General features: G+C 41.7%; 1 protein-coding gene across 1 annotated transcript in view; it reads right to left on the minus strand.

The window, feature by feature from the left end:
• LOC130415337 (protein unc-13 homolog A) overlaps nt 1–25,848 on the minus strand; it is a 114,308-nt gene that overhangs the window by 35,436 nt on the left and 53,024 nt on the right. The window contains exons 32-38 of the mRNA XM_056740948.1: nt 20,036–20,124; nt 19,729–19,878; nt 18,770–18,893; nt 15,167–15,223; nt 15,000–15,080; nt 14,758–14,905; nt 14,544–14,600 (exon numbers count right to left, since the gene is read on the minus strand). Coding sequence (XP_056596926.1) covers nt 14,544–14,600; nt 14,758–14,905; nt 15,000–15,080; nt 15,167–15,223; nt 18,770–18,893; nt 19,729–19,878; nt 20,036–20,124 — 706 coding nt within the window. The remainder of the gene's footprint in view (nt 1–14,543; nt 14,601–14,757; nt 14,906–14,999; nt 15,081–15,166; nt 15,224–18,769; nt 18,894–19,728; nt 19,879–20,035; nt 20,125–25,848) is intronic.

Raw genomic sequence — 25,848 nt, forward strand, 5'->3', positions numbered from 1 at the left:
TATAACCCCGGTTCTGTCAACCTTGCACTGGTTACCTATAAAGCATCGCATTAACTTTAAGATCTTGCTTATTACCTATAAAGCCCTACATGGTCTAGCGCCGCAGTATTTGAATGAACTTCTATTGTATTACAGACCACCACGTACATTACGCTCTAAGGGGTCCTGTCAGTTGGTAATACCTAGAATTTCAAAATCAAGTGCAGGTGGTAGATCCTTTTCTTATCTAGCGCCTAAACTTTGGAATATTCTTCCCTGCACGGTCCGGGAGGCAGACACACTCTGTCAGTTTAAATCTAGACTAAAGACTCATCTTTTTAATCTTGCATACACTACACCTCCATAATATTAATCCTCAGAGGATTTAGGCTGCATTATTTAGATCAACCGGAACCAGGAACACATCCAACAACAAATGATGTACTTGTTGCATCAAAGAGTGCAGAACAGTACTCTACTCTCAGCCAGTCTTGTCTCTTTGTTCCAAGGTTACCGCAGGATGCAGTTCATGCCCAGACCTGATGGCAGAGCTGAGAATGGGAAGCGGTGACCTGACAAGTGCTAAGAGGATAGAGCTGGATAAAGGACGCGACAACTTTGTTTTTTTCTACAACATTTCAAATGCTATTAGATTGTTAATGATAATCTTTAATTTTTATATTTTTATTAAGCCTTGTTGTGCAAGCACTGATGAGCTTGTGCAGAGGCAGCAGCTTTTGCCAGAGGGGAACTGGAATCCCCTGGTTGGGCCTGGGTTCCCCTGAGGTTTTTTTTCTCGATGGGAGTTTTGGGTTCCTCACCACCGTTTGCATATTGTTTTGCACTATCTGCCTGGCCGGGGGGGCTGCTTTAGAATTCATACTTGTATTAAATGTGTCTCATGTACAGCTGCTTTGTAACAATGAAAATTGTAAAAAGCGCTATATAAATAAAGTTGAGTTGAGTTGAGAGTTGAGTGTAATGCAGAGCCCTATTGTCACTAAAGTTTAGGCCCGCTTACTTGACTAATTTAAATAATAAATTAAAACAATAAATAAGTTTTCTAGTTTTCTACACTGGTCTTCATTGTCATTGTTCATCTCTTATTGATAAACTGTCTATTGCTGTCTACAGCAAGATCAGTTTTCTTAGAAATACATCAGTATATACAATTAGCCACTCAGTATGTTTAAAGGCTCCACAGTCTGGATAAATTCCATATGAGCACATTTATGGCTTACTATAATCATTACAAATGCAATAAACAAGAGCAATTAAGAAAATGTTTAAGTGACTTACTTTGGTTTGTTTTACATATTCCTGATATACATTTTATTTTGCCCTAAACAGCAGAACCAATCACTAACGGTTAGACAGAAACATTATTTTTAGATCAATTTAGAAAAATGCATATAAAATAATATTTACATATAAATGCATATGAAACAGTCGGTTGTTATTATATTCAACTATTCTTAGCTATCATTGACGTAAACAACTAAAGTTTAAGTGATAAGGCAAAACCAATCATATTGGCGATATATTGCAGAAAACGAAACTTAACCATTTGTGTACCACAAACTGAGCTATTTTTTCAGAATGTGATTTTAAAATATTTTTTATTTCAATTAAATGATTCCTGGATAAATAAATAATTGAATAAAATAAAATAAGTAAAATACACAAGACACAGACGGACATCAGTGGTTATATATAAAGTGAAGATTAATTGTTTGTTTGAAATGATTGATAAGGACCAATTAAGTGTTGCCTACCCAAATCGACGCCTTATGGGAATGATAACAATAGCCTGTTTATTATGATTTATTTTGTGACAGGCCAACATGCAGCTTACCAGCTTTAATATCACTTTACAACTAGGTTCCATTTCTAAACATTAGTTAGCCAACAATGGGTAATACTCCTACAGCATTTATTCACCTCATTGGTTCAAAACCATTGAAAATATTAACTGTAGTAGTTGTTAACGTTTATCAATGAACTAACACAAATAAAGCTTCAAGCTCAAACAAATTTCAAGCTCTCGAGAAGGTCATTCGTGCTTTTGTACTTCACGTTTGTACAGATGTGATTCTGTACTCAGGTCTCCCTGAGTCGTGGCTTTCATGCCACCAGCAGGTACAAAATGCAGATGAAAGAATGTGGACAGGGCTAAGAAAAATGACAATGTCATTCTGATTTTAAATTCATTTAGATTCTGGCCTAGAGTAAAGAGTGACAGAACTTTCTCTGTCATTGCCCCTCATGTATGGAACCAATTCCTTCTGGACACCCATCTTGCATCTTCCATTAATGTTTTCTAATGGAGGATGAAAACATATCTTTTCTCATTGGCATTTTAAATTTATTTTATTTTATTACTGTCTGTTTTGTCCGTTTGTTAATTGTTTTTTTATTTTATATTGAACAGCATTTTTGGATAGCCCATTCGCAATTCTCATTTAAAAATGTCGATACAACACAGTTAAAATAGATTTTTTATTTTTTATGTTCAGTCATTCATTGAACTTTATCCCTGACAAAAACACAGAATGGATCAACTACTTGTACTATAACCAGCAGAGATTCATTACCTTCAACAACAATGCGCTTGATGCCATAGGAGAACAATTGGCACCAACAAGCAAAAATGGCCTGGCAAAATAGGCAAGCATTAAATTGGCTTCAATGTTTGGAGATGACTGTTGCACATACATTCTAAACAATACTGCCCCAGATGGATTATTCACAAAAGCAATGGAAAAGTTGAGAAATTTAAGAGACAAAATGACAGTCAATGCTGGATCAGACAAAGAATTTTGATCCGGGTTGGACTCAGTCTTTGGATCATGGACTTCATGGCTTATTAAAATAGGAGTTTTGCAGCCATAGCGCTTATTTTATTTTCTGTAATTTTTTGTTGTCTTTTACCGGTTATAAGAGCCATGGTGGTAAACGCTATAGACAAACAGATGTCGTTGAGAACACTTAATCCATATTCCAATGAAGAGAATACCATGGTAGGTATGCTGGCTACCATAAACGAATATGAGGATTATGTGGAGGAGGTCTAACAAAAATGTCCCATGAATTGCTCATTGTTTTTTGGACAGAAAGGGAGAGGGTTTAGAATCGTATAATGATACACGGGACTAGTTTAGATATTATATTAGACAATGTCACGCAAGTAGTTAGGATGATTTTTGTTTAACTTTGTTTTTTATTTTTACATCAAAACTCATAAGTGTTTATAATTAATTTAATCATTAGAGCTCTATAACTCATATAAATGTTTGAAGTTTCATTTACTCATTAGTGCTCTATAATTAAAACTGTTATGCAAGTGCACTTGCTGCACATGTGTGTATTTTTTTATTTTGCTTTCTCAGAGACCGAGAAAGCTGACGTTCCAGAAAATTGTTGAAATCAGATCTGTGAAGGGCTGAGTGATGCTGACTTCACAAAAGGCCCTAAAGCTGTTATATCGCTACGCTGAGTCTTCCCAATGGCTATCATCTCAGCCAGCTAAAGTACAGACTGAGCAGAGTCCGACACAGAGAGCTCAGCCTTGCCAAAGCATCACAACTTCATCAGTAGACAATCACTTCAAAAGAAAGAAAGCACAGAAGGACGACATTTTTCAAAAAACAACATTTTTCACCTTTCAGCAACAAGCTAGTCACAACTAGCCTTTTGACATTGGCAGATGAAGACATCGATTCGTGCCTTTGGATTTCTGACATCCCAATTGTCGCCTTCAATGTGGAAACAGATATCGCGTTAACAGATGATGATCACAGCTGACAAGATTTAAAAACTCCTGGAACCAGAAGTTTTCCATTTTATCCACATTCATCAGTGAGCTAGGAGGCTCCTTAGACACTATCAACACAAGACACTAAAGAACATTTTGAGTAAGGACAATAGTATAATAGAAGCATTTGCTACAGTCGCTGAACAACATCAATTCACTATAACTGTCCTGGGAACGAGCTCAGTGATTTGACGAACAAGACCAAATCTTCAACAAGTGCTCGATAGAACTGACCAATGTACCAAGTTTGATTGTACTACCTTGATATATACTACGACATGCCTAGTTCTAAATTAAGACATTGTGTGATCATGAAGCATCAATTACTACAAGAAAAGACAATAACACGCTTTCTCAAATTATGTGTGGTGGTATTTTTGATTTATCATGGTATTATGCCATTAATTCTGTATCAAGATTCAATAAACAACAGCAGGATCAATGCTACCTTTAATCAAACTAATTCAGAGTAAGAAGATGCCTTCAGGGATGTCGTAGAGAACTTTGATAATTTGAGTGATTATCTACTTTCGAGAAGAGTATTGTCATTCCATGGAGAACAGCAAGTCAACATCATAGATCATTACATTACTTCAAATGACGCCAATGCCTTTAATGATGTATGCTGCGAATTATGTGTATATATATGATATATATATATATATATATGAATGCCGGCAACCAATCCAGATTTAGACAAAAGAACTATTGAACTATTGAATAGATCCTTGGACACCTGGATGGAGCATGAAGGTTCACAATTATGCAGCCAACCTGTGGTGGAGTTTGGTTAACCACACAGTGAAAATCAACAACCCGAGGAACTGTCTGTGCACAGTTTTCTCATAGCACAGCAGCAGGAGACTGGTAGCCTCATCAAGATTGAGACACAGTGGAGACACATTGATACACTCTATTTGCAGTAACAGCAGCGTCCTTAACAGCATCTGACACCTTACATCTCAGTCAGAACGCAAATGAAGCATTGGTTAAAGTCAAGATCGTCAACCGAGTGTTTGGTCAAGTAACTACAGTTCAAAATATACCAGACAAGTTGGTGTGCTACGAAAGAGCAAAGGGACTGCATCGTGTGGGAAAGATTCCAAGGGAGATGTGCTGTATTGTTCATAATGAAGACACAACCAAACAGACTACTTGACAGAGGTGCCCGACCTGTCTGAGGATGACAGCGATGATATATCCTTTGAAAATGGATGCTAGTGAATGGGACAGGCCCAATTTGACATAAACTATCATGGCACTTGAGTTCTTATCTTGTGCTGAATGGTATATAGGAAGAGATGTTTAGCGGTTTGCTCCTCACTACATATACCAGATGGACAAGGAGCTGGAGTCTTACAGGAACATTACTGGCTGTGTGGCTACAGAATATACTTATCATTAATCATAGAATGGACAGGACTGTGTTCTTTGGAACAGTTACATGGTGGAGTAATCATCATACCATCCATCCATCCATCCACTTTCTTCCGCTTCATCAGGGGCCGGGTCGCGGGGGCAGCAGTCTAACCAAGGATGCCCTGACTTCCCTCTCCCTAGACACTTCCTCCAGCTCTTCTGCGGGGACACCGAGGCGTTCCCAGGCCAGCCGGGAGACATAGTCCCTCCAGTGTGTCCTAGGTCTTCCCCCGAAAGAACCTCGGATTCAGGAGGAACAGTGTGGTTTTCCTCCCGGTCGTGGAACACTGGACCAGCTCTATACCCTCTCCAGGGTGCTGGAGGGTTAATGGGAGTTTGCCCAATCAATCCACATGTGTTTTGTGGATTTGGAGAAGGCATTCGACTGTGTCACTTGCGTCATCATGGGGACGGTGCTTTGGGAGTATGGGATTCGGGACCCTTTGCTAAGGGCTATCCGGTCCCTGTACGACCGGAGCAGGAGCTTGTTTCGAATTGCCGGCAGTAAGTCAGACTTGTTCCCTGTGCGGGTTGGACTCCGGCAGGGCTGCCCTTTGTCGCTGGTTCTATTCATAATTTTTATGGACAGAATTTCTAGGCGCAGCCAGGGGACGGAGGGTGTCGGGTTTGGGGACCACACAATTTCATCTCTGCTCTTTGCGGATGATGTAGTCTTGCTGGCCCCATCAGACCATGACATTCAGCATGCACTGGGACAGTTTGCAGCCGAGTGTGAAGAGGCTGTGATGAGAATCAGCACCTCCAAATCCGAGGCCATGGTTCTCAGTCGGAAAAGGGTGACTTGCTCACTTCAGGTTGGTGGAGAGTTCTTGCCTCAAGTGGAGGAGTTCAAGTATCTTGGGGTCATGTTCACGAGTGAGGGAAGGATGGAACGGGAGATTGACAGACGGATCGGTGCAGCCTCTGCAGTAATGCGGTCGCTGTACCGGTCTGTCGTGGTGAAGAAGGAGCTGTGCCGCAAGGCGAAGCTCTCGATTTACCGGTCAATCTACGTTCCTACTCTCACCTATCGTCATGAGCTGTGAATCGCATGAACATTGTCATGAAAGTTATCAAGGAGGAACTACGTGGACTACAATTGACTCTGTTGCAAAATCGCTTGGTCTTCGACCAATTGACAGCAGCGATGGGAGGAATTTGTGCTGTTATTTGAGAAACCTGTTGCACTTTTATTTCCGAAAACAACGTGGATGGACATCTCATCGAGGAAGGAATCAAAAATGCCTCTTTAATCATTGAAACTGACTAAATCTGAGAGTCAATCAGAAAGTTTTAAATGGGACTTGATTGCACATGTTTTTACTAATATGACAAATTTGATATTGATTGCAGCTTGCATTATTGCATTCATTTTATTAACATTATAAGTTTGGCCATTTATAATGAAGTCATTTCAACAAACAGCTGCAGCCACTGTTCCAAGACAGATGATTGTTTATGCATTATCACAACAGAGCATGGATAATGAGCATACATATGCTAATATTGACTTGGTCAGGTCATAGGCCTATGGCCAAATAGAAGATTAAAAACAAAAATACTCATAATTTGAGATATTTACAGAATTGTGGAAGGATTTTTATTACTTTTTACTTATTTAGCTTGTTACTTACCTAAGTACTATCATAGTATTCACTAATTGCACACACAATTTATTCCTTTTAGAGCACTATTAATCATTTTAATTTAGTATCTTTTGATTGTTATGTTTTATTATTCCCTATGTTTTATGAATAACATGTGACTGGAGTATGAGGCTTGTCAGCTTCAAAGGGGGGATTATATGGTGGTTTTTCTAAGTACAGCGGGAAAATAAGTATTTGACACATCAGCATTTTTATCAGTAAGGGGATTTCTAAGTGGGCTATTGACACAAAATTTCCACCAGATGTAGCCATCAAGCCAAATATTGAATTCATACAAAGAAATCAGAACATTTAAGTATACAAGTTCAGTCATAATAAGTGAAATGACACAGGGAATAAGTATTGAACACATGAAGGTAACAAGGTCCATAATGGCATAGAAGGCCAGGAGATCACCTGAAATCTGTCAGTATTGAGAGAGAAACCCTGCCCCCCTATCAGTACTGATTGATATCAGCTGCTTTAGTCCTAATTGATGGCCTATAAAGGCCTCTCATTACCTAGGGGGCACACAGGAAAGACTTCATGATGGGTAAAAGCAAAGAACTCTCTGTAGATCTTCGTAATCTTATCGTTGAAAAGCATTTTGATGGGAAAGGTTATAGGTGCATTTCCAGAATGGTGAATGTTCCTGTGAGTACTGTGGGGGCCATTATCCGGAAATGGAAAGAGCATAGGTTCACCATACACTGGCCATGATCAGGTGGTCCACGTAAGATCCCTTTCCGAGGAGTCCAAAGAATTATCAGGAGAGTTCTCCAAGAGCCAAGAACCACTCGGGCAGAACTTCAGGAAGACCTTGCATCAGCAGGTACTGTTGTTTCAAAGAAAACTATAAGCAATGCACTGAACCACCATGGAATCCATGCACGCTCACCACGCAAGACTCCATTGCTGAAAAAAAGCATGTTGAGGCTCGGTTAAAGTTTGCGAAAGAGCATTTGGAGAAGCCTGTGGATTATTGGGAGACTATAGTATGGTCAGATGAAAGCAAAATTGAACTATTTGGCAGTCATTCTACACACCATGTTGGGAGAAGAAATGGCACTGCCCACCACCCCAAGACACCATACCAACAGTTAAGTTTGGGGGTGGAAGCATCATAGTTTGGGGCTGCTCTTCAGCAGGGGGTACTGGCAAACTTCATATTATTGAAGGCAGGATGAATGGAGAAATGTACCGGGACATTCTGGATACAAATCTACTGCCATCTACCAGAAAGCTGAAAATGAAAAGAGGGTGGACATTTCAGCAAGACAATGATCCCAAACACCAGGCCAAGGACACAATGAAGTGGGTTCAAAGAAAGAAAATCAAGCTGCTTGTATGGCCCAGTCAATCGCCTGACCTAAATCCCATAGAAAATCTATGGAGAGAACTGAAGATCAAAGTTCATAAAAGAGGCCCAAGGAACCTTCAAGATTTAAAGACCATATGTGTGGAAGAATGGGCCAGAATCACTCCTGAGCAATGCAGACGACTGGTCTCTCCATACCAGAGGCGTCTAGAAGCTGTAATCACCAACAAAGGCTTTTCTAAAAAGTATTAAATAAAGTGTGTTCAGTACTTATTCCCCGTGTCATTTCACTTTATTTATTATGACTGAATTTGTATACTTAAATGTTCTGATTTCTTTGTATAATTTCAATATTTGGCTTGATGGCGACATCTGGTGGAAATTTTGTGTCAATAGCCCACCTAGAAATCCCCTTACTGATAAAAATGATGATGTGTCAAATACTTATTTTCCCCACTGTATATTACTGACTTTTCTTTATATAACTGAGTTTTCTTATATAAAATCATACATTTAAGATAGCTATAAAGGTTCATGTACTTCTTTGATTTTAACAAAGGCTATGGGCCACATAGGATGGGCGCCAAGCAGATATGGACCTCAAATCTGCTTAGCATCACACAAACACACTTTTGAAGACACTAGTTCCCTTTCTGCGCATTTTTCCCAGAGGTGCATGAGGAGCTGTGTAAGACTTGTAGCGCTCCACTCACGGCCCGCTCGAGTCAAACCAGCTCTGGCTCCCTCACTTCCTTCGATGGTGGGGCAGGCCGCGGGCCAGGCAGCCTCCTCTCTCCACGGCATGGCCATCCTGCAGGTCCACCAGGCCAAGGCGTTGAAAGACCTCCACGAGGTTAAGCCCGCCCGGGTATAATGCAGGATCTCCGTGCCGCCACTGACCACACTCTACGGGCGACCAAGGTGGCGGCAGGGGCCCTGGGTCGGACGATGTCCACGGTAGTGGTCCAGGCACCTCTGGTTGAACCTTGCGCAGATGAGTGACACAGAGAAAGTCCGCTTTCTTGTTGCACCAGTCTCGCAGGGTGGGCTGTTGGTGACACTGTTGAGGTTTGCGCTCAGCAGTTTTTGACGGTGAAGAAGCAGACAGTGGGGATTAGCCAAATTTTACAGTGCCGCGACTCGGCCGCCCAGAGGCCTCCAAAATCCCATGCGATGTCTGCTTCCCGGCAGACCAGGACCCTTTCGACATCGGCTCAGGTTCCTGTGCCCCCATCGCAGGTGGGTGACACTGATGGGAGGACCCCAGGGAGAACAACATCGGGCCCGCTTCGGGACGGCTCCTGCCTCCTCATCAAAGCCGGACCCTTTTCAGGGCTTGGCGCCCACTTACTCACAGAGTTTTTCCGTTCTCCCCTGGTGTACTTTGCAACCGATCCCACACTCCACTGGACCGTGCTCGGCAATCCGATCTCATGTCTTGGCGAGGCATGAGGTCGAACACACACGACAGCAGCCACCACTCTCAAACTGACAGTGCGTGCAGCTGTTATGCAAGGCAGGTAAGTAGGCGTAGCCAACCTGCCCTCCGGGGCCACCCCACGAGATATGGTTGGCTCCACCAGCCGATGAACCACCCCCCATGGGAATGGTGAAGCAGACCGCCCCCTTGGTCCCTCTGCAGTCCCTGTGAGCTTGAAAGATGCCCACATTGTCTCGGTGGCTAATGAGGACAGTCCGTCTTGGCTACTTGAACAAGTTCGCCAGAAACCCTCCCAAGTTTCGGGGCATCCTCTCTCCCTCTGTCAGAGGCAGGGACGCCTCCGTACATCGGGTAGAGGTTACCACCATTCTGGCGAAACAGACATCGAGTTCGTCCCTCAAGCCAAGATGTTCAGTGGGTTTATCAGCCCGTACTTCATCGTTCCCAATAGACAGCGGCTCGCGCCCCATTCTGTGTACCCTCAACAATCACCTTGACAAGCTGCCGTTCAGGACGATCACGCAGAGGAGCATCCTGACATCCATCGGGTGTCTGGATTGGTTCGTGTCAATCGACCTGAAGGACGCTTACTTTCATGTCTCGATCCTCCCTCTACACTGGCCGTTCCTACGGTTCGCGTTCGAAGGGCGGGCATATCACTACAGAGTCCTCCTTTTCGGTCTGTTTCTGTCCCTACTGGTCTTCACGAAGATCGTGGAAGCCGCCCTTTCTCCCCTTGGGGAAAAAGGTGTGCGGGTACTGAATTATCTCGACGACTGGCACACTCGCGAGATCCGTTCTGTACACAAAGGGACCTGGTGCTCTGGCACACACATCCCGGGCAAACTGAACCAGAAAGCCGACGTGCATTCTCGTCAGTATACGCCTCACAGAGAGTGGCGACTCCACCCCCGCGAAGTCCAGCTCATTTGGTTGCTGTTCCGTCAGGCACTGGTAAAACTGTTGCGCCTCCCGCAACAGCACCATTGCCCGCTTTGGTACTCCCTGTCCGAGGTCCCCCTCCGCACAGATGCCCTTGCGCACAGCTGGCCGTGGGACGGGCGGAAGTACGCCTTTCCCCCCAAGGATCTCCATGCACAGACACTGTGCAAGGTCAGGGAAAAGGAACACCAAGCATTATTGGTTGCGCCACACTGGCCAAACCGCACTTGGTTCTCAGAGCTGAGGCTCTGGACAACGACTCCCCCTGGACCATTCCCTTGACAGAGGACCTGCTCTCTCAGGGGAAGGGCACGTTCTGGCATCCCAGACAAGACCTCTGGAACCTCCATGTCTGGTCTCTAGATGGGACGAGAAGATCCTGAGTAGGCTACTCCCCCTCTGTGGCAGAGACCATCACCCAGGCTAGGGCCCCATCTACTAGGTGGTTATATGCCTCTAGATGGCCCCTCTTCTTGTCCAGGTGTCTCTCTCAACGAGAAGACCCACTGAGGTACTCGATCGGGATCGTGTTGTCCTTCTTAAGAGACTGGAGACTAACACACGCCGGCATACCGATCACAGGATCTCCCATGCCCATTGCCAGTGCTGGCTCACTCTACATGGGGTATAGCCACCTCCTGGGCACTGGCTAGAGGCGCCTCTCTGGCAGACATTTGTAGAGCTGCAGGTTGGGCTACGCCCAACACCTTCGCAAGGTTTCACAACCTTCGCGTAAACCCGATGTCAGCCCACGTCCTGCGTGGCGACATGTAAGACTGCCATCCGGCGGGGCGTATGCCTGCAGGCTGGGTCAGTGTGTTATCTACCTCTCTTCTTACCCAAACACATGGCTAATAAACAGGTATCCCTTCCACCTTCCTTCTTACCCAACCACTGGTTGAGAACAGGCATTCCATCCCTAAGCAAGCACCCCCTGGGGGTCGGCTAGGTAGAGCAGCCTTCCCCCTTAGGCCGGGAGAACATATTAACTATCACAGAAAGCTCTAACCGGACCTAGTGCTACCGGACGTCTGTAACATCCCCTTCGAGGGTTCCTTCTGATGTATCGTCATGGTCACCATGTATCCCACTCCTGGTAACCCATGACCTTCCCCTGGTGGACCTCCACCTCGCGGTTTACTATTCAGTCCGCACGTTGCATACGATCTCCCCCAAGGGCGACATCATATCTATATCCACTATATTCCTTCCGCCGGGTAGGAAGCGGCCTCTGCAACGCATCCCTAATTAAGGAAGTCGTGCTCACCCAGTGTAAACCCAATCCGGACGGCCTCTCGGCAGTAGAGAGCTAAGGCCTTCGTCCGTAAAAGGTTACCGGTCAGGGCTGTACCCATCTTTCAAAAAAGAAAGCACTGGGACCCCCGACCATCACACTGGAAGGTTACAGTCTCGCGAAAGCCTTGTGCTGACACGCCCAGGCCTGCTACCGTCGCTTCGCTAGAGATTGTAACACGATACAGCGTTGTGGCTTTTTCCATAGGAACCCCATCTGTCTGCTCGACACAACGTCGAAAGACCGACAGAAAGGGAAGGTCTTGGTTAAGTCTGTAACCTCAATTCACTGCTGCACGCCGAATGCTGCACGCCGTCTTCCTTTTATACCGGATATCCGGGGGCGGAGACCGGCATGCAAATTTCATTCGCCAAATTTTATTGGCCTTTTCTATAGTAGTCAGAGTTGATTGGTTCTCAAGGTGCGAACCCCATCTGTCAGCTCGACACAACGTCTTGTTCCCTCCAACAGGGAACTGAGGTTACAGACGTAACCAAGACGTTGGTACTAGTCACAGACGAACACAGTATACACTTTTATATTGATTTAAGCACTTCACCCGTTAGATACACTAAACACTAAGCCAGGTGTAGTAAATGACAGCGTGACATATAGTTGCATTTTAAGATTTATGTATGTGCATTTCTTTTTAAGCTTTAAAAAGGTTTTGCACAGTTAAATACTGATATATCGAGCTTGACTTAACTGTGGAAGGTCAAAAAAGGATGGACTAACAAAAATAGGTGATGTCATGTGAAACCTGATTGGTTTAAACGGTGATAACAACGTGAGAACAATGTATAAGAGATAGAGTCAGATAAGTATTGGTCAGACATCTGACTTGTTCGAACAAATTAAAGATTGAAACCCTTGAAACTTGGCTTCTTGGTCTTTGTGATGTCTCTCAACATTTGATGATTGATTTCTCCACAACAGTATGCAAAGCTATACTGAAAACATACTACATCACTTTTTGCTCTAATAGATTTGAACATAGATCATAAAATTAGGTTTAAATTGTTATTAAGCCAATATTGCATTTCTTCATGTCTAATTTTGAGTAGTTTTAACATCAACGAAATTGACCCTTCGCATAACCCTGCACCCACTTCGTTCCTGTTGCTATGTCCGACAGTGCCCAGTATAAATGCGTGCACGCCCTGGGGAAACAGGGAAGAATTTCTGGAAAAATTAGATGCTGTTTTCAGACAGCAAGCTCTGCAATATGCATTCAAGGGATACATTCAGGATTTGAGGTAACAATAATTAACAACATCTCCCACCTATATATGCGTCCAAACCAGCAGATGATACCGTTACTTTAATTCTCAACTCATGCTAAGTTAATGAGTACATTAACTAGTTAATAGAAAATGGATTAAATGTGTAATTTTCTTTTTCCCATGTGGAATTAGTATAGTTTGAATGTTATGGAAACCAGTTTTTTATTAATCAGTCGAATTTACAGTTGTTTTAAATAGGGTGTATGGTATAAGCAAATATAAAGGATGTCAGAGTTCAAGTAACGTTTGTTAGCATTCAGCATACATACCTGACGAAGATGGGACATCAAGAGATGAACTAGATTGGGCTTGGCAGTCAAAAACAGCGTATCTCTTTGTCTGTACAGGATACACTCTTGACAGGTGTTTGACAGATTACTTGTGTTTCCACCCTTACAAGCAAAGTTTTTGTACTCTTGTCTACCAGCAATGACACTGTCAGGATCAACTTTGGTGAAGTGTAACCACACTTTTGAACGTTTAGTTCTCTGCACCGTCGTGAATTAAGAGTGTCTTTCTGTGTGCACAATGTGTAGACACAAACTGCGCGAGAGACACGTGACGTGCCACCTCGCGCGCTCTGCTGAGAATAACAAATATGCATGAACCAAATTCTTGGTGTTATGGAAATTGTAAACAACTGTTGAGATAAAATGTGTACGATAACGTTAACGTAGCAATAACTATATTGGGCTGTAACTTTTTTTCCTGAGGACCAAAAGCAGAACCGATAAGGGCGGAGTTTATCGATGCTAAAGTGTTCTGTCAATTTATGCTACCCATAAAATTGTGCTATCCTCGTGTTGTGATGGGGTTGAGGGAGGGGTAATTTAGGTGTAAGGGTTTGGGGAGGGGTTAGTCCTGTTTTGTATGGAGGTAGCACAATTTGATAGGGAAGCATAAATTGGCAGAGCACTTTAATATATAATATTTAATATACCGTATATTTCGGTACTCATCCATATTCATGGGGCACATGAAATCGGCGTCATGATTGGTCAGATCGATGGTCAATCTAACGGCTTGCGAAGGGTCAATTGAAGGACACCCTGTTAAAAGTCCTTTAAAAATTTATGTTCTGCTGTTTATTTCTATTTTATTTTTATTATTTCAATAATATTTTAAGTCATTTTTAGTTTTCAATATTTATGGTAAGTCTTTAGTCATGTTTTTATATTATATTCATAAATTTTAGCTAAGTTTTTATTTATTCCAGTTAATAATTGTATTGTCTCTTCTCAAAATTATTTAAGTTAATTTCACACTTTAAATACGTTTTTTAAATTATATTAAATATAACATTTAATTTGATTTCAACAAACATAATAGTTTGAGTTAATGATAATAAATCTCTTTTTTATGTAGATGAATGTTATCACATGAATATAACTGATGTGAGACACAAACCTTTCTCTGGATAAACATCTTCACTGTTGGTGTAACGCACACCTTTACCTCCATGAACTACAGACAAAAGAAAACATAAATGATTCGTGACACATAACATGTACGTATGTGCTCTCATAGTCCCAATCATGTCTCCTGAAAGTCCTAAGGAGAATAACAACAGAAATACGGTAATAATAACAGAAAGTCATTGTGTGTTTGTGTGTGGTTGTACCCTGAGTGTGCTGGGATAGAACAAATTTCCTGATAAGTTTGTCAGTGGCTTGTGTGTAGAGAGAGAGAGCGTAACGCAGAGACTGCAGGTCTGGACTCTTCTCCAAAAACGTCTTTTTCAAGCCCACACCACCAGCATGAAAGTATTGCTGTTACAAACACAGTCAAAAACACACAACATCAGTGTTTAACCAACAGAAACATTACAATCTGAATAGAGCTGTTGGTTGTGTTTAATCTAACCTTTATAGTGTCCAGCGCAAGCTCAATAACAGCACACTGTTTAGGGGTCAGAGCCTTTGCCTCCTCTCGCACCATGTGCTCCTGAATACAAACATCAGTGGTTACACAACGGCGTCATCATCTGAGCACAAGATATTTAAAGAAAACAGTAATGGAATAACACACACCTTCAGTTTAGAGAGCTGACCCAACTCCTTTGCAGCGTTAAAGATGAGCTGTGTTCCCTACAGAGAAAGACAACACCTCATTACAAATAAACAAAACTCTGATCTGTTAGTTAATTGAAAATATGTCAGTTCACTTTTCATCCCAGGATTGTGCTTTTCTATGATTTTACGACAGGTCTGAATGTGTTTCAGTGGATTTTTGGGTGAAACATTAGGCGAGTCTCTCTGATCGTCAGCCACCCCACTGGATCACACAGTTACAATGTGATTGGAGAGAGAAATGGGAAGTGAAGGACAGAAAAAAGAAGCACAGACTTGAACGCTCATTGATGGGAACGAGCTGACATGCATCATGCTAGAGTTACAGAGAGAGAGAGAGAGAGAGAGAGAGAGACAAGAGAGTAGTGAGCGATGTTGTGATAGGAAGACAGGTTCAGACTGATTACGCAAAAAAGGGAAAAAACACTAAGATTTTTTTCTCACAAATTTATACTTACAATCATCTGATGAAGATGATGAAGAGAATGAAAACACACAAAACAACACACACGTACACAGTATAACACATGACACTCATACAGATTCACTGTATAAATGACATTATGTTTGTGTGTTTGATGGGGGGGGCCTCGGGGATAATATATGCTGACATCATTAGTGTGCAGACCAGAGCCGGACCTCCTTATAAGCGAACTAAATGGCTGCTTAGGGACTCGTTGCCACTAGAGGACCCTGACTAAACACAACATTGCAATAAAAAAAATTCGATACCATTTCAAAATTTAACATATGTTTTATACATCCAATGCAATTGCAGAGAAAGATGAAAGACATACCCGCTATTTTTCTCATTAGTGTCAGGCTTTGCCTGTTGTTTTTTGTATTTTGGTTGGTGTTTTATTTTCTCTGCTGTATTTTCTGTCTTACAGATTTCGATCGTCTGGTACCTTGTTTGCCTCCTTGTTTTCACTAATTACCACCACCTGTTCCTGATCGCTGCTTTTCCTATTTGAGCTTGGCTGTGCCAGCTCTCATTGTGGCGATGTAAATTGTTTGTTACTGTGTCGCTGTCGCTGCCGCTGCCGCTGCCGCTCCGCTGTGTGTCGCTGCCGCTCCGCTGTGTGTCGCTGCCGCTCCGCTGTGTGTCGCTGCCGCTGCGCTGTGTCGCTGTCGCAGTGCTTTGTGCTTTACCTATTCATATTAATCTGTAGGAATGTGGCAACCCGTGAGCCGGTTTGGATTTATTTTTCCCCATTTGGTTCTTCCTTGGTTCCCGTTTACCCTTCCCGGATATTGTGGATTTTTGGTTTTGGCTGCCAGCTTTATATCTGAGTGTTGGGCAAGAGTTCCCCTGCCTTCCTTTTGTTTTTTCTATGGAGCCTGTCTAATAAACCGTGTTGTACCTTACCTGCATTCATGGGCGTAAATCCCGGGGGGGACGGAGGGGACATGTCCCCCTCTATCCGAGGGTTGTCCCCCCCCCTCGATCAGTTAAATTCGCTATTGTCATAAATATATATTTACGTTTATCTAATCTAATTGTGTAATTGGTAGAAAATACAAAAGCAAAAATCGCGTTTTAAATTAAGAAACTGTTGAGCTCCCCCTGCCTCTCACAATGGTTTGGCCCAATCCACGTTAATCTCACCTGCGCATTGCGCAACACATTCAGTCAGTTATGAACTCAGTTCATCAGTGGTTGTTGAACTCCAGTAAGAAATATATTTTATTCACGTTAAATGAAGTGATTCTCTTTAATGTAGTTGATGCTGATTCATTAATAAATTAGTTGTTTAAAAAATGCTGATTACCGATGTACTTTTTCATGAATCTGTTATGTTAGCGATTAAAACGTTACTTAGTTAGTTAACGTTAGCTTGTTACATAGGACGTCACACACTGCAACTGACACGCCGAAGCCGTTTCGCATTCATTGTTATATTTTAAGCGACCTGTCATGATGTGAACATTAACGGCCACAATTAACCACCGATCCTGTCATTCAGATCCCGTGTCACACACAGTCACGCACATACCGGTGACAGTTTTGTGATGTTGGCACTATATCTAATGTCCACAAAAGGTGCTCAGCGTTCATTCAGTTGAAGAGGATCGTTTTCTCATCATCTATTGTGTTCAGTATGTGCGCGGCGGATAAACTAAACATTCAGTTTACTAACTCGGGCGATTCATCAACGACTACAACACAGAATTTAAGTTTGTTTGGATACACGAACATGAACAAAGTTTGTTAGCGGAGATTGAGCACTACAGGGGAAAATAACAACCACTCAATAATGTCGATGTACGGTGACTTTGTCAAACAATGTTGCAGTATAAAGCAGGATAACATTTTAAAACTGTTTAAAAAAGTGACTCAATGTCAACATGTTGTATTATGGGTAGTTCCTGTCTTCACAACAAAGACAAAAAATATAGCCTATATAAATGGAAAAACCTTTATTGTTCACAGTTCAGTTCAGTTATAATATGACTGCAAGTCTGCATGATAAACCCATAAACCTAATGCATATTGTCGATTAGTGTCGTATTAAGTACAATTTTGACTGTATTATTTGTCCCCTCCAAAAATTGCCCTCGAGAAAAATTTTATGTATTGTCCCCCCCTACTGTTAAATGACATTTACGCCCATGACTGCATTTGAGTCCATTTGTGCACCGTGACAATTAGAAATTCCATTTCACTTGGAAATGCATCAAAATATGCAAGCAAAAACGATCTAAATTTACGGTGGGGGTTTACGGGGATTTTAAAGTTGAAAGAGTGCTGTGCAACACAGGACACACTGTGAATGACTAAACATTCAATATTCATCAACTGTTTAGTGTTCAATGATAGAAATGTCGAACATTCCAACAGTTTACTGATGCAAACAACAAAATTAGTTAATTAGTTAATTTGCTATTTTATATGGGATAAATTATATGGGAGTAATTCTGTGCATGTAAATAAACAAAGGAAAAAAAGAAAAAACATCCTCAAGGGCAGTGTGGCTTTAGAAGGGGGTTAATAGGTTATGATTAAAATAAAATAAAAAAGATTGTTTAAATAAAATCTTTGCAAATAGTTAAATGCACTGAACAATACATTTTACAACCTTTGTATGGTTTGTGCTCAAAATTGAAAGGAACAGTTCAATTAAAATTGGAAGTAATGAAATGATCAAATGTTTTGACAATCATAAAACACTTGTAATGCAAGGTTTGTGTTTATGTTTTTATGAAATTTTATGAAAGTTCACTTCGAACCAGTCGCGATTGACGATGAAACGTCTATATTTTTTTAATATATGAAAGGCAGTCATTCTTTATGTGTTGTTCAACATATTGTAATTTTGTAATATATATATATGCAATGGCCTTGATGCCCGATGACTCCTGAGATAGGCGCAGGCTCCCCGTGACCCGAGGTAGTTCGGATAAGCGGTAGAAAATGGATGGATGGATATATATGCAATGTATTATTCTATTTATTTTCATATATGTATTAAACGATTTCCTCTGTTGACCGTCTTATACAGGAGAATATATTTTCTTTGCGTAAGTGAACACACACACCCATCCACACACAAACACACACACCGTTTGGTCGGTCAGTGGCGGTAAGACAATGGTTTTCTCCATTGTGTTCATGACCAGCTTCCACAGCTCCTTCAGAACCCGCTTTAGAACAGTCTTCTCACAGATCTTAGCGAACAGAGTTAAACTGAAAGAAAAGAAACATACACATCAGATCTGATCAGGAGCCTGTAAATGATAAATAAATATCCATGCTTGGATGTAGTCGGCTCATGTCTTTGATAAATTAGCAATGTAATAAACAAAAAAGGTGTGTTTTAAAAGCTTGACAAAGTTGCTGTGTCTGAAACTCCTCACTCCTTCACTATTCCCGAAATAGCGAATACTAAAAAGTCCACTATATGGGGAAAAGTGAATGAAAAGAAGTGAACGATTTCGGACACTGACGTCATATAACCCGTGTCTGACAATTCTGTTGTGGAGATCGATATTACGGTTATAATGCACCTGTGTGGCTTCATGGACTATTTAATAAAAAAAGTTCAATTTCGTCTTATTTTTTAATTAAGAGAAATAAAACAACTGTTTGCCATGTTTATTTACTTTAATGTTTATTATGTTTAATACAATTATTTAATATATTTCAAATAAAGCATTTATAGAATTAATTTAATCTGTTTATTCCCAGAAACACAAAAATAACTGTCAACAAGAACAAACACAAGTGTAAAAATGTGCATTCATGACATTAACAGTCACTCTCTTCCAGCTGATTCTTATCAAGCGGTCGTCACGTTTTGTATCATGTGAAATAGTGAGTGTATCAAATGTACACTCAAAATCAGAGTGCATTGTGGTAAAAAAGAGTGATTGAATGCAGGGAGTGAATTAGTTCGCTCAGGATTCGGACACCAAAATGTCGGACACCCGTTATAGTGGACTATATAGGAGATAGGGAGCGGTTTCAGACACAGCCACTGCTGTTTCATCAGATCTGATGTGTTGACATCTGTAAATCTCACTTGCTGTCCAGAAAGTCCATGATGGGCTGGAGGACGTAATCTGCGTCCTGCGCCAGGCTGCCATTTCCGTTGGCAGGTAAATTTGCTCCTTTTACCTGACTCAGAATGTCTCCCATCTGTCTCACACTCTCCTCGATGTGCGGCTGAAAGCTGTGTGGGACACAAAACCGCCAAACCTCATAAAATACGGGGATTTAGCCAGATTCTGAAGATTTCATGGAGAAGACAATCCCAGAATGCATTGCAGTGAGACAAGATTATTTTCCTTATGTTTTTTAATATTTTTTGGGAAACATCTCTATCTTACCTGACGGCAAAGATCCGGCTCAGATCATCCATAACGTTGTTAAGTTTGACCTGCAGATCTTTCATAAAGTCACTGGCCTCAACATTCAACTGCAGAAAAACACACAGACTTTTAATTCTGATGTTCACAAATAAATGCAACTAGGAGTCCATCTGTTTAACATCACAATAATAATATACACCACATATGACCAATAATATTTACAACATTTGCTGTCAGTGCATCAATGGCGCCACCAGGGGGTGGCCAGGGGTGGCCACTGCCACCCCTGGCCGACTCCTGGTCACCCAACTGGCCAGTTTACATTTTAGTAGCATCATTTATGCATTTCATCAATAATGCACAGCCAGGCAAGCCGCTCTAGACCTTCGATCGCACACAGAACTCTGCCCCTCCGCCGCCCCTCCATCCATGCCGCTGTTGCTCAGCGTGTGCCCGTCGGTCAACAATTTCAAAAGAAATTAAGAAAGAAGACGAAGAAGACTACCGGTAAGTAAATAAGTCAAAAATATTCTTTAGTAAAAGAAGACAGGGAATTATGTGTCGTGACGTGCTTTTTAAGTGCCAAATAGTTACAGTATACTGTTACAGCAGCTTTTTGATGTGTCTTTGACACGTTTTGACAAGAGTTACCTAGCTAATATTGTGTATAATTTTGATCATATCCTGTATACTATGGGGACTGTTATTTACCCCAGTTAGGAAGAAGTATTCATAGGAATGTTTGTAACATAGTTGTGTTAGTAGATCAGAAATCATATGAACTTAGATGAGTATTAGAATCAAGATTGTTTGAATGATAGAATCAATATACTTATGCATGATGGAAATGATTGAATCAACATATTTATGCATGATAGAATCAATATATGTGAACTTTTACAGTAATTGCTTTCATAAAACATTTTAATCATTTTTAATTTAAAATGAGTCAAGGTTGAAATTCCACCATTAGACCACAAACCTTGATGCCTAGAAATAATGGTGGCAGACAAGGACAGTTGGATAATAAAAAATAAGAGATAGCGAGAATTTACCTGATTGGTTTCGAAAGGAAACACCTCTGAGTAGTTTCACTATAACCAGAGGTTGGAAAACACCCGATTTTCAGATGCTTTTGGGAAACATCTCACTTTGTTTGACTTGAACAAATAAAGTAAAAACTTTGACACCTGCACCTTCTTTGTCTGAGCAATTTTTGAACTGCAGGATCAGCATTTTTTCCTCATCATATTTGGCGAGCAAGCCAGGAGTGGAAGAGGCTGAAGGCATCTGACAACACCCGAGGGCGGGCCATCCGGCTGACTGCACAGATCAGGAGAACAATACAGGTGAGCATACTTTTGCTTAGAGTTTAAATTTTGTCATCTGTGTGGTCCGCCGGAGGTGTGTTCTGGGTGGTGTTGATGTCTGTAAAAAGATTCTCCTAGAACTAATTGACACTAGAATTGCAGGAGGGTTCCAGGTCTCAAAGGAAAGAATGAATGTGGAAGAATGAATGAGATGTCTAGACATTTATTTAATAATTATTAGAGATGCCCGCTTGGAGAGGGCACCTGCCTGCTCTGAGAGGGCAGAGTTAATAAGAGTGCCTGTTATGAGAAGGGATGTATTTATTGTGTATTTATAAAGAGAACTACATGGGGATGTAGAATAAATGTTCTGTTTTGTCTGTGTCAGTGTTCTGAGGAGATGAGAAAAACTTAGGAGTAGAAGGAGGGGCTGCTGGCCACAGTCCCAGAGTTGTGTGTGTGTGTGAGTGAGCATGTGTAAAGGGAACAAGGAGCAAGGGAGAAAGACAGAAAAACTATTATGAATAGAGCATTTTCTCTTGAAATAATGGGTTTAAGATATTATAGGAGTTTTGAATAGTTTTTGAAGTCCTGAGAAATGCTTGTCATTTGATTATTATAAAATGATATGAAACCCTCATTCCCATATTGATCATTGGTTATAAGTTAATTATTAAAGTTTCATGCTTTGGAACTTTCTTCCCCATTGGTGACTTTTGCTTTATTTTGTTTTTGTTTCAGTTCACTGCATTACAATTTGCATGGCTGAAGAGGGGCCAGGCCTTGCTTATGAGAGAGGAGAAGCCTTTCAGACTAAGATACAAACCATGAGAAAAGTACTATCTGAAACTAAGGGAATTGGAAATCACTTTTGGAAGGAAGATACATACATTGATGCGGAAGGGGTAGAACAAATTCTGTTAGAAGAAAGAAAAGACTGGTAACTGAGTCGACTGACAGAGATTCGAAATTTAGACTCCGCTCAGTCAGAGTGGCCTTACATAGAGTGGGAGGAGATTGTAAAAAACTGTTGTAAGGTAGATATATTGAAACACTCCCTGAACGAAGTCTGTGATTACCAGCATAAAAGATCTAATTATCCCTCAGGTCTGACAGCAAGAACATTATTGATTCGGAGGATCCCCATTGGTAGGCTCAAAGGAGCTTACTTCGAGATAGGGGAATTGCAAGGGTTTTCCTTAGGGTGAGGACAAACTGGGCGCCTTATTGGTTTCCCTGAGCTGAGAGTCTATGCAGAAACTCGATATGTAAATTGAAAAGTAAAGTATTATGTGCTTGTAATGAAACTGGAGAAGTGGTTCCTCAACAGTTTGTGGCAGTAACTTTGAAAAAATTGGTGATGGAAATAGCCCCAGAGAACTCCAGATCGGTTTGCACCCTAATGCTTAAATAAACAAATGAAATACATTTTAATCTCTGTACTCTTTTAATAATAATACATTTGAGAAAAACATTGTTGATTTGTGCATTGTTTAAATATGTCAACCACACCTGTAGATCTGTTGGGGTCTTGATACCCGGTATGTAGAGACTTAATAGAAAGAATATCTAAAAAATGGGCCATAAGAACTAAAAATTTAAGAACAACGTGGCCAGAAAGTGGTACCTTTGATGTAACAGTGTGTGAGGACATGGAGGGACTAATGAAGAACTATAAACCAAAAGACAAAAGCAAAAAACGAGAAGAAAAGAGAAAACTAGAGCAGGAAGTGTCATGGTTTGCGTGGACGAACCCAATTGCAGGCAGACAGATGACGGCAGGTCAGGGGTTAACAGGGATATTTATTTACAAATAACAAGACTAAGACAAACAGGCAAAACAAAACCCACGAGGGGGAAAACAAGACTAGATAAATAATAAACTCTAACAAGGACGCTACTTATTAAACTATAAAACAAACACTTGATATAAACACTAAACTAACACTTACTTAGACAAAAGGAAAACAGGAACAAGGCAAGGTACAAGAACATGCATGAAACAGTTAACATCAATGGGACAGGAACAAGAGCAAGAACGAGTAACAGCATACAAGGCAAGGTGAGATTTTCACGAACATACACAATGAACCAGCACAGGACAATGAACACGAGGATGTTTTAAATGCAGAGGAACCAAGAGGGAACAGGTGCAGGGGATAAACAATCAAGGAAAGCTAATTAACACAAACTAGGAAACAGGAGGGTAGGAACGATGACGCGACTTGGGGAGAGTATGGAAGACCACAAGGTCAAAAAACATCTCTCCCCACATGAAACAAAGGATTTTGTATGATTCCACCTCTAAACCAAGAAATACCTGACCAGGAGAGGTGAAACCATGACAGAACCCCTGCCTTAAGGAGCAGCAACCTGTTGCTCCTAAAAGGCACGAACAAGACAAGGCAGACTGGGACAAAGACAAGACCAAACAAAACATGGAAAACAAAATCAAGGGCAGACAGGCAAGAATAAACAGGGGATTGGGGTGACTCAATAAAAATAACAAACAAGGGAGGGGGGGTGGGGGCAAACAATAAAAAACAGGAGGAAGTCCAGATGGGGCAGGGCTGGGAGGGGAAGTCCTAGCCCTGGGGGACGCGCCAGAGCGCGGAGCCCCAGGGGGCTTGACAGGGTTTGACGCCGGCTGCTGGGCCGGCTGGACAGGGCTTGACGCCGGCTGCTGGGCTTCTTTGTTCTGCCTTTTTCAGAATTCCATCGGCAGAAAGTAGCAGACATTTGTTTGCTTTTACATATGAGGGGAAACAGATATCCTATACTAGGGTCCCTCAAGGGTTCCGCCATAGCCCTCACATAGTCAATCAGCTGTTAAAAGCTGATCTAGAAGATCTGGTGCTAGACAGCACTCTTCTCCAGTATGCGGATGACTTACGGATTTGTGCCCCTACACTCGAACAATGCCACAGAGATTCCATTAAAGTTCTGACTAAATTAGCAGAAGGAGGACATAAAGCCTCAAAGGCAAAGTTACAGTATTGCCTTCCCCAAGTAGAGTACTTGGGAAGAATGATTTTATATAAAACCAAAGCAATATCACAAAGCCATTTAGAAGGAATTAGCAAGCTGCCACTTCCACAGACTGTTGGTCATATGATGACATTCCTGGGCATGACTGGTTTCAGCTCAGATTGGATAGAGGACTATGCAATCAAAACTGCCCCACTAAGAGCCTGGATGAAAGAGGCAGGGAAGCAAAATTTAAGAGCCACACTCACATGGAACAATGATGCTACAATAGCATTTGAGTCCATTAAAAGAGAACTGCAAAGTGCTTCAGCTCTGACAAGTCCTGACTATACGAAACCCTTTCACCTGTACGTAGCCAACAGAAAAGAGGGATACGCATCTGCAGTATTGATGCAGGAACCTTGTAAGGGAAGGGGAAAACAACCCATTGCTTTTTATAGTACGAAATTGGACAGTGTAGCACAGGGGTATCCCCCTTGTTATCAAGGACTCGCAGCTGTATATTATGCTTATGAGAATGCTTCTACTTTGACTATGGGATACCCTGTGATCATATATGCACATCACAAGGTGGTGGAAATGTTGGAACAAGGCAGATTTGTTTTAACACAGGCCAGAAGCTTGGCATATTCAACTCTTTTAACATATCCAGATGTAACATTAAAACATTGTGCTACTGTAAATCCAGCAAATTATATACCTCTGGACAATGAAGGCACACCACATGATTGTGTTGCTGAATCACTGGCTTTTACCCGTCTCAGGCCAGACTTAGAGTCTACACCCATACTAAATGCAGTGGCTGACTATTTTGTAGATGGCTCTTGCTTCAGAGACCATTTGGGAAATCATGCTGTGTTTGCTGTGGTTAAACGAGAGGGAAGTGAATTTACTCCTGTAATCTCTCAGCACTGTGAACAGCCTTGTTCAGCACAGTTGGCTGAGTTGAAAGCTCTGACCACAGCTTGCCAGCTGGCAAAAGGGCAAATTGTAAATATTTATACAGACTCTGCATATGCACATGGAGTTTGTCATCTTTATGGAGCAGTTTGGAAACAAAGAGGGTTCAGAAAAAGTGATGGTTCCCCAATACAGCATGCCGAGCAGATTGTACAGTTAATCTCGGCTATGATGCAACCTAAACTGCTGGGTATCATTAAGTGCCAAGCGCACAAAAAGGGAAATGACTTTGTGATACAAGGCAATAATGCTGCAGATGCGGAGGCTAGAAAAGCCTCAGGGTGCCAAGCTGCTGTAATGGCACTCATGGTGTTGATACAACCCGAGCCCCGAATTACAGACCTTGCTCGCATACAAGAACAGGCAAGTGCAGTCGAACAGTCAGTATGGCAGCAAAGGGGGGCCACAAGGGATGTAAATGGAGTATGGCGATCTCATGAAGGACTAATAATTGCACCGCATGCCTTATTGACTGTGTTAATTTCTGAGACTCATGGATTTGATCATTGCGGTCGAAATGAGATACTTCGGAAAATCAAGCAACAAGGATATTGGTCACCTTATTTGCAAGCG

The sequence above is a fragment of the Triplophysa dalaica genome, chromosome 3, assembly GCF_015846415.1.
Source record: "Triplophysa dalaica isolate WHDGS20190420 chromosome 3, ASM1584641v1, whole genome shotgun sequence".
Lineage (NCBI taxonomy): Eukaryota > Metazoa > Chordata > Actinopteri > Cypriniformes > Nemacheilidae > Triplophysa > Triplophysa dalaica.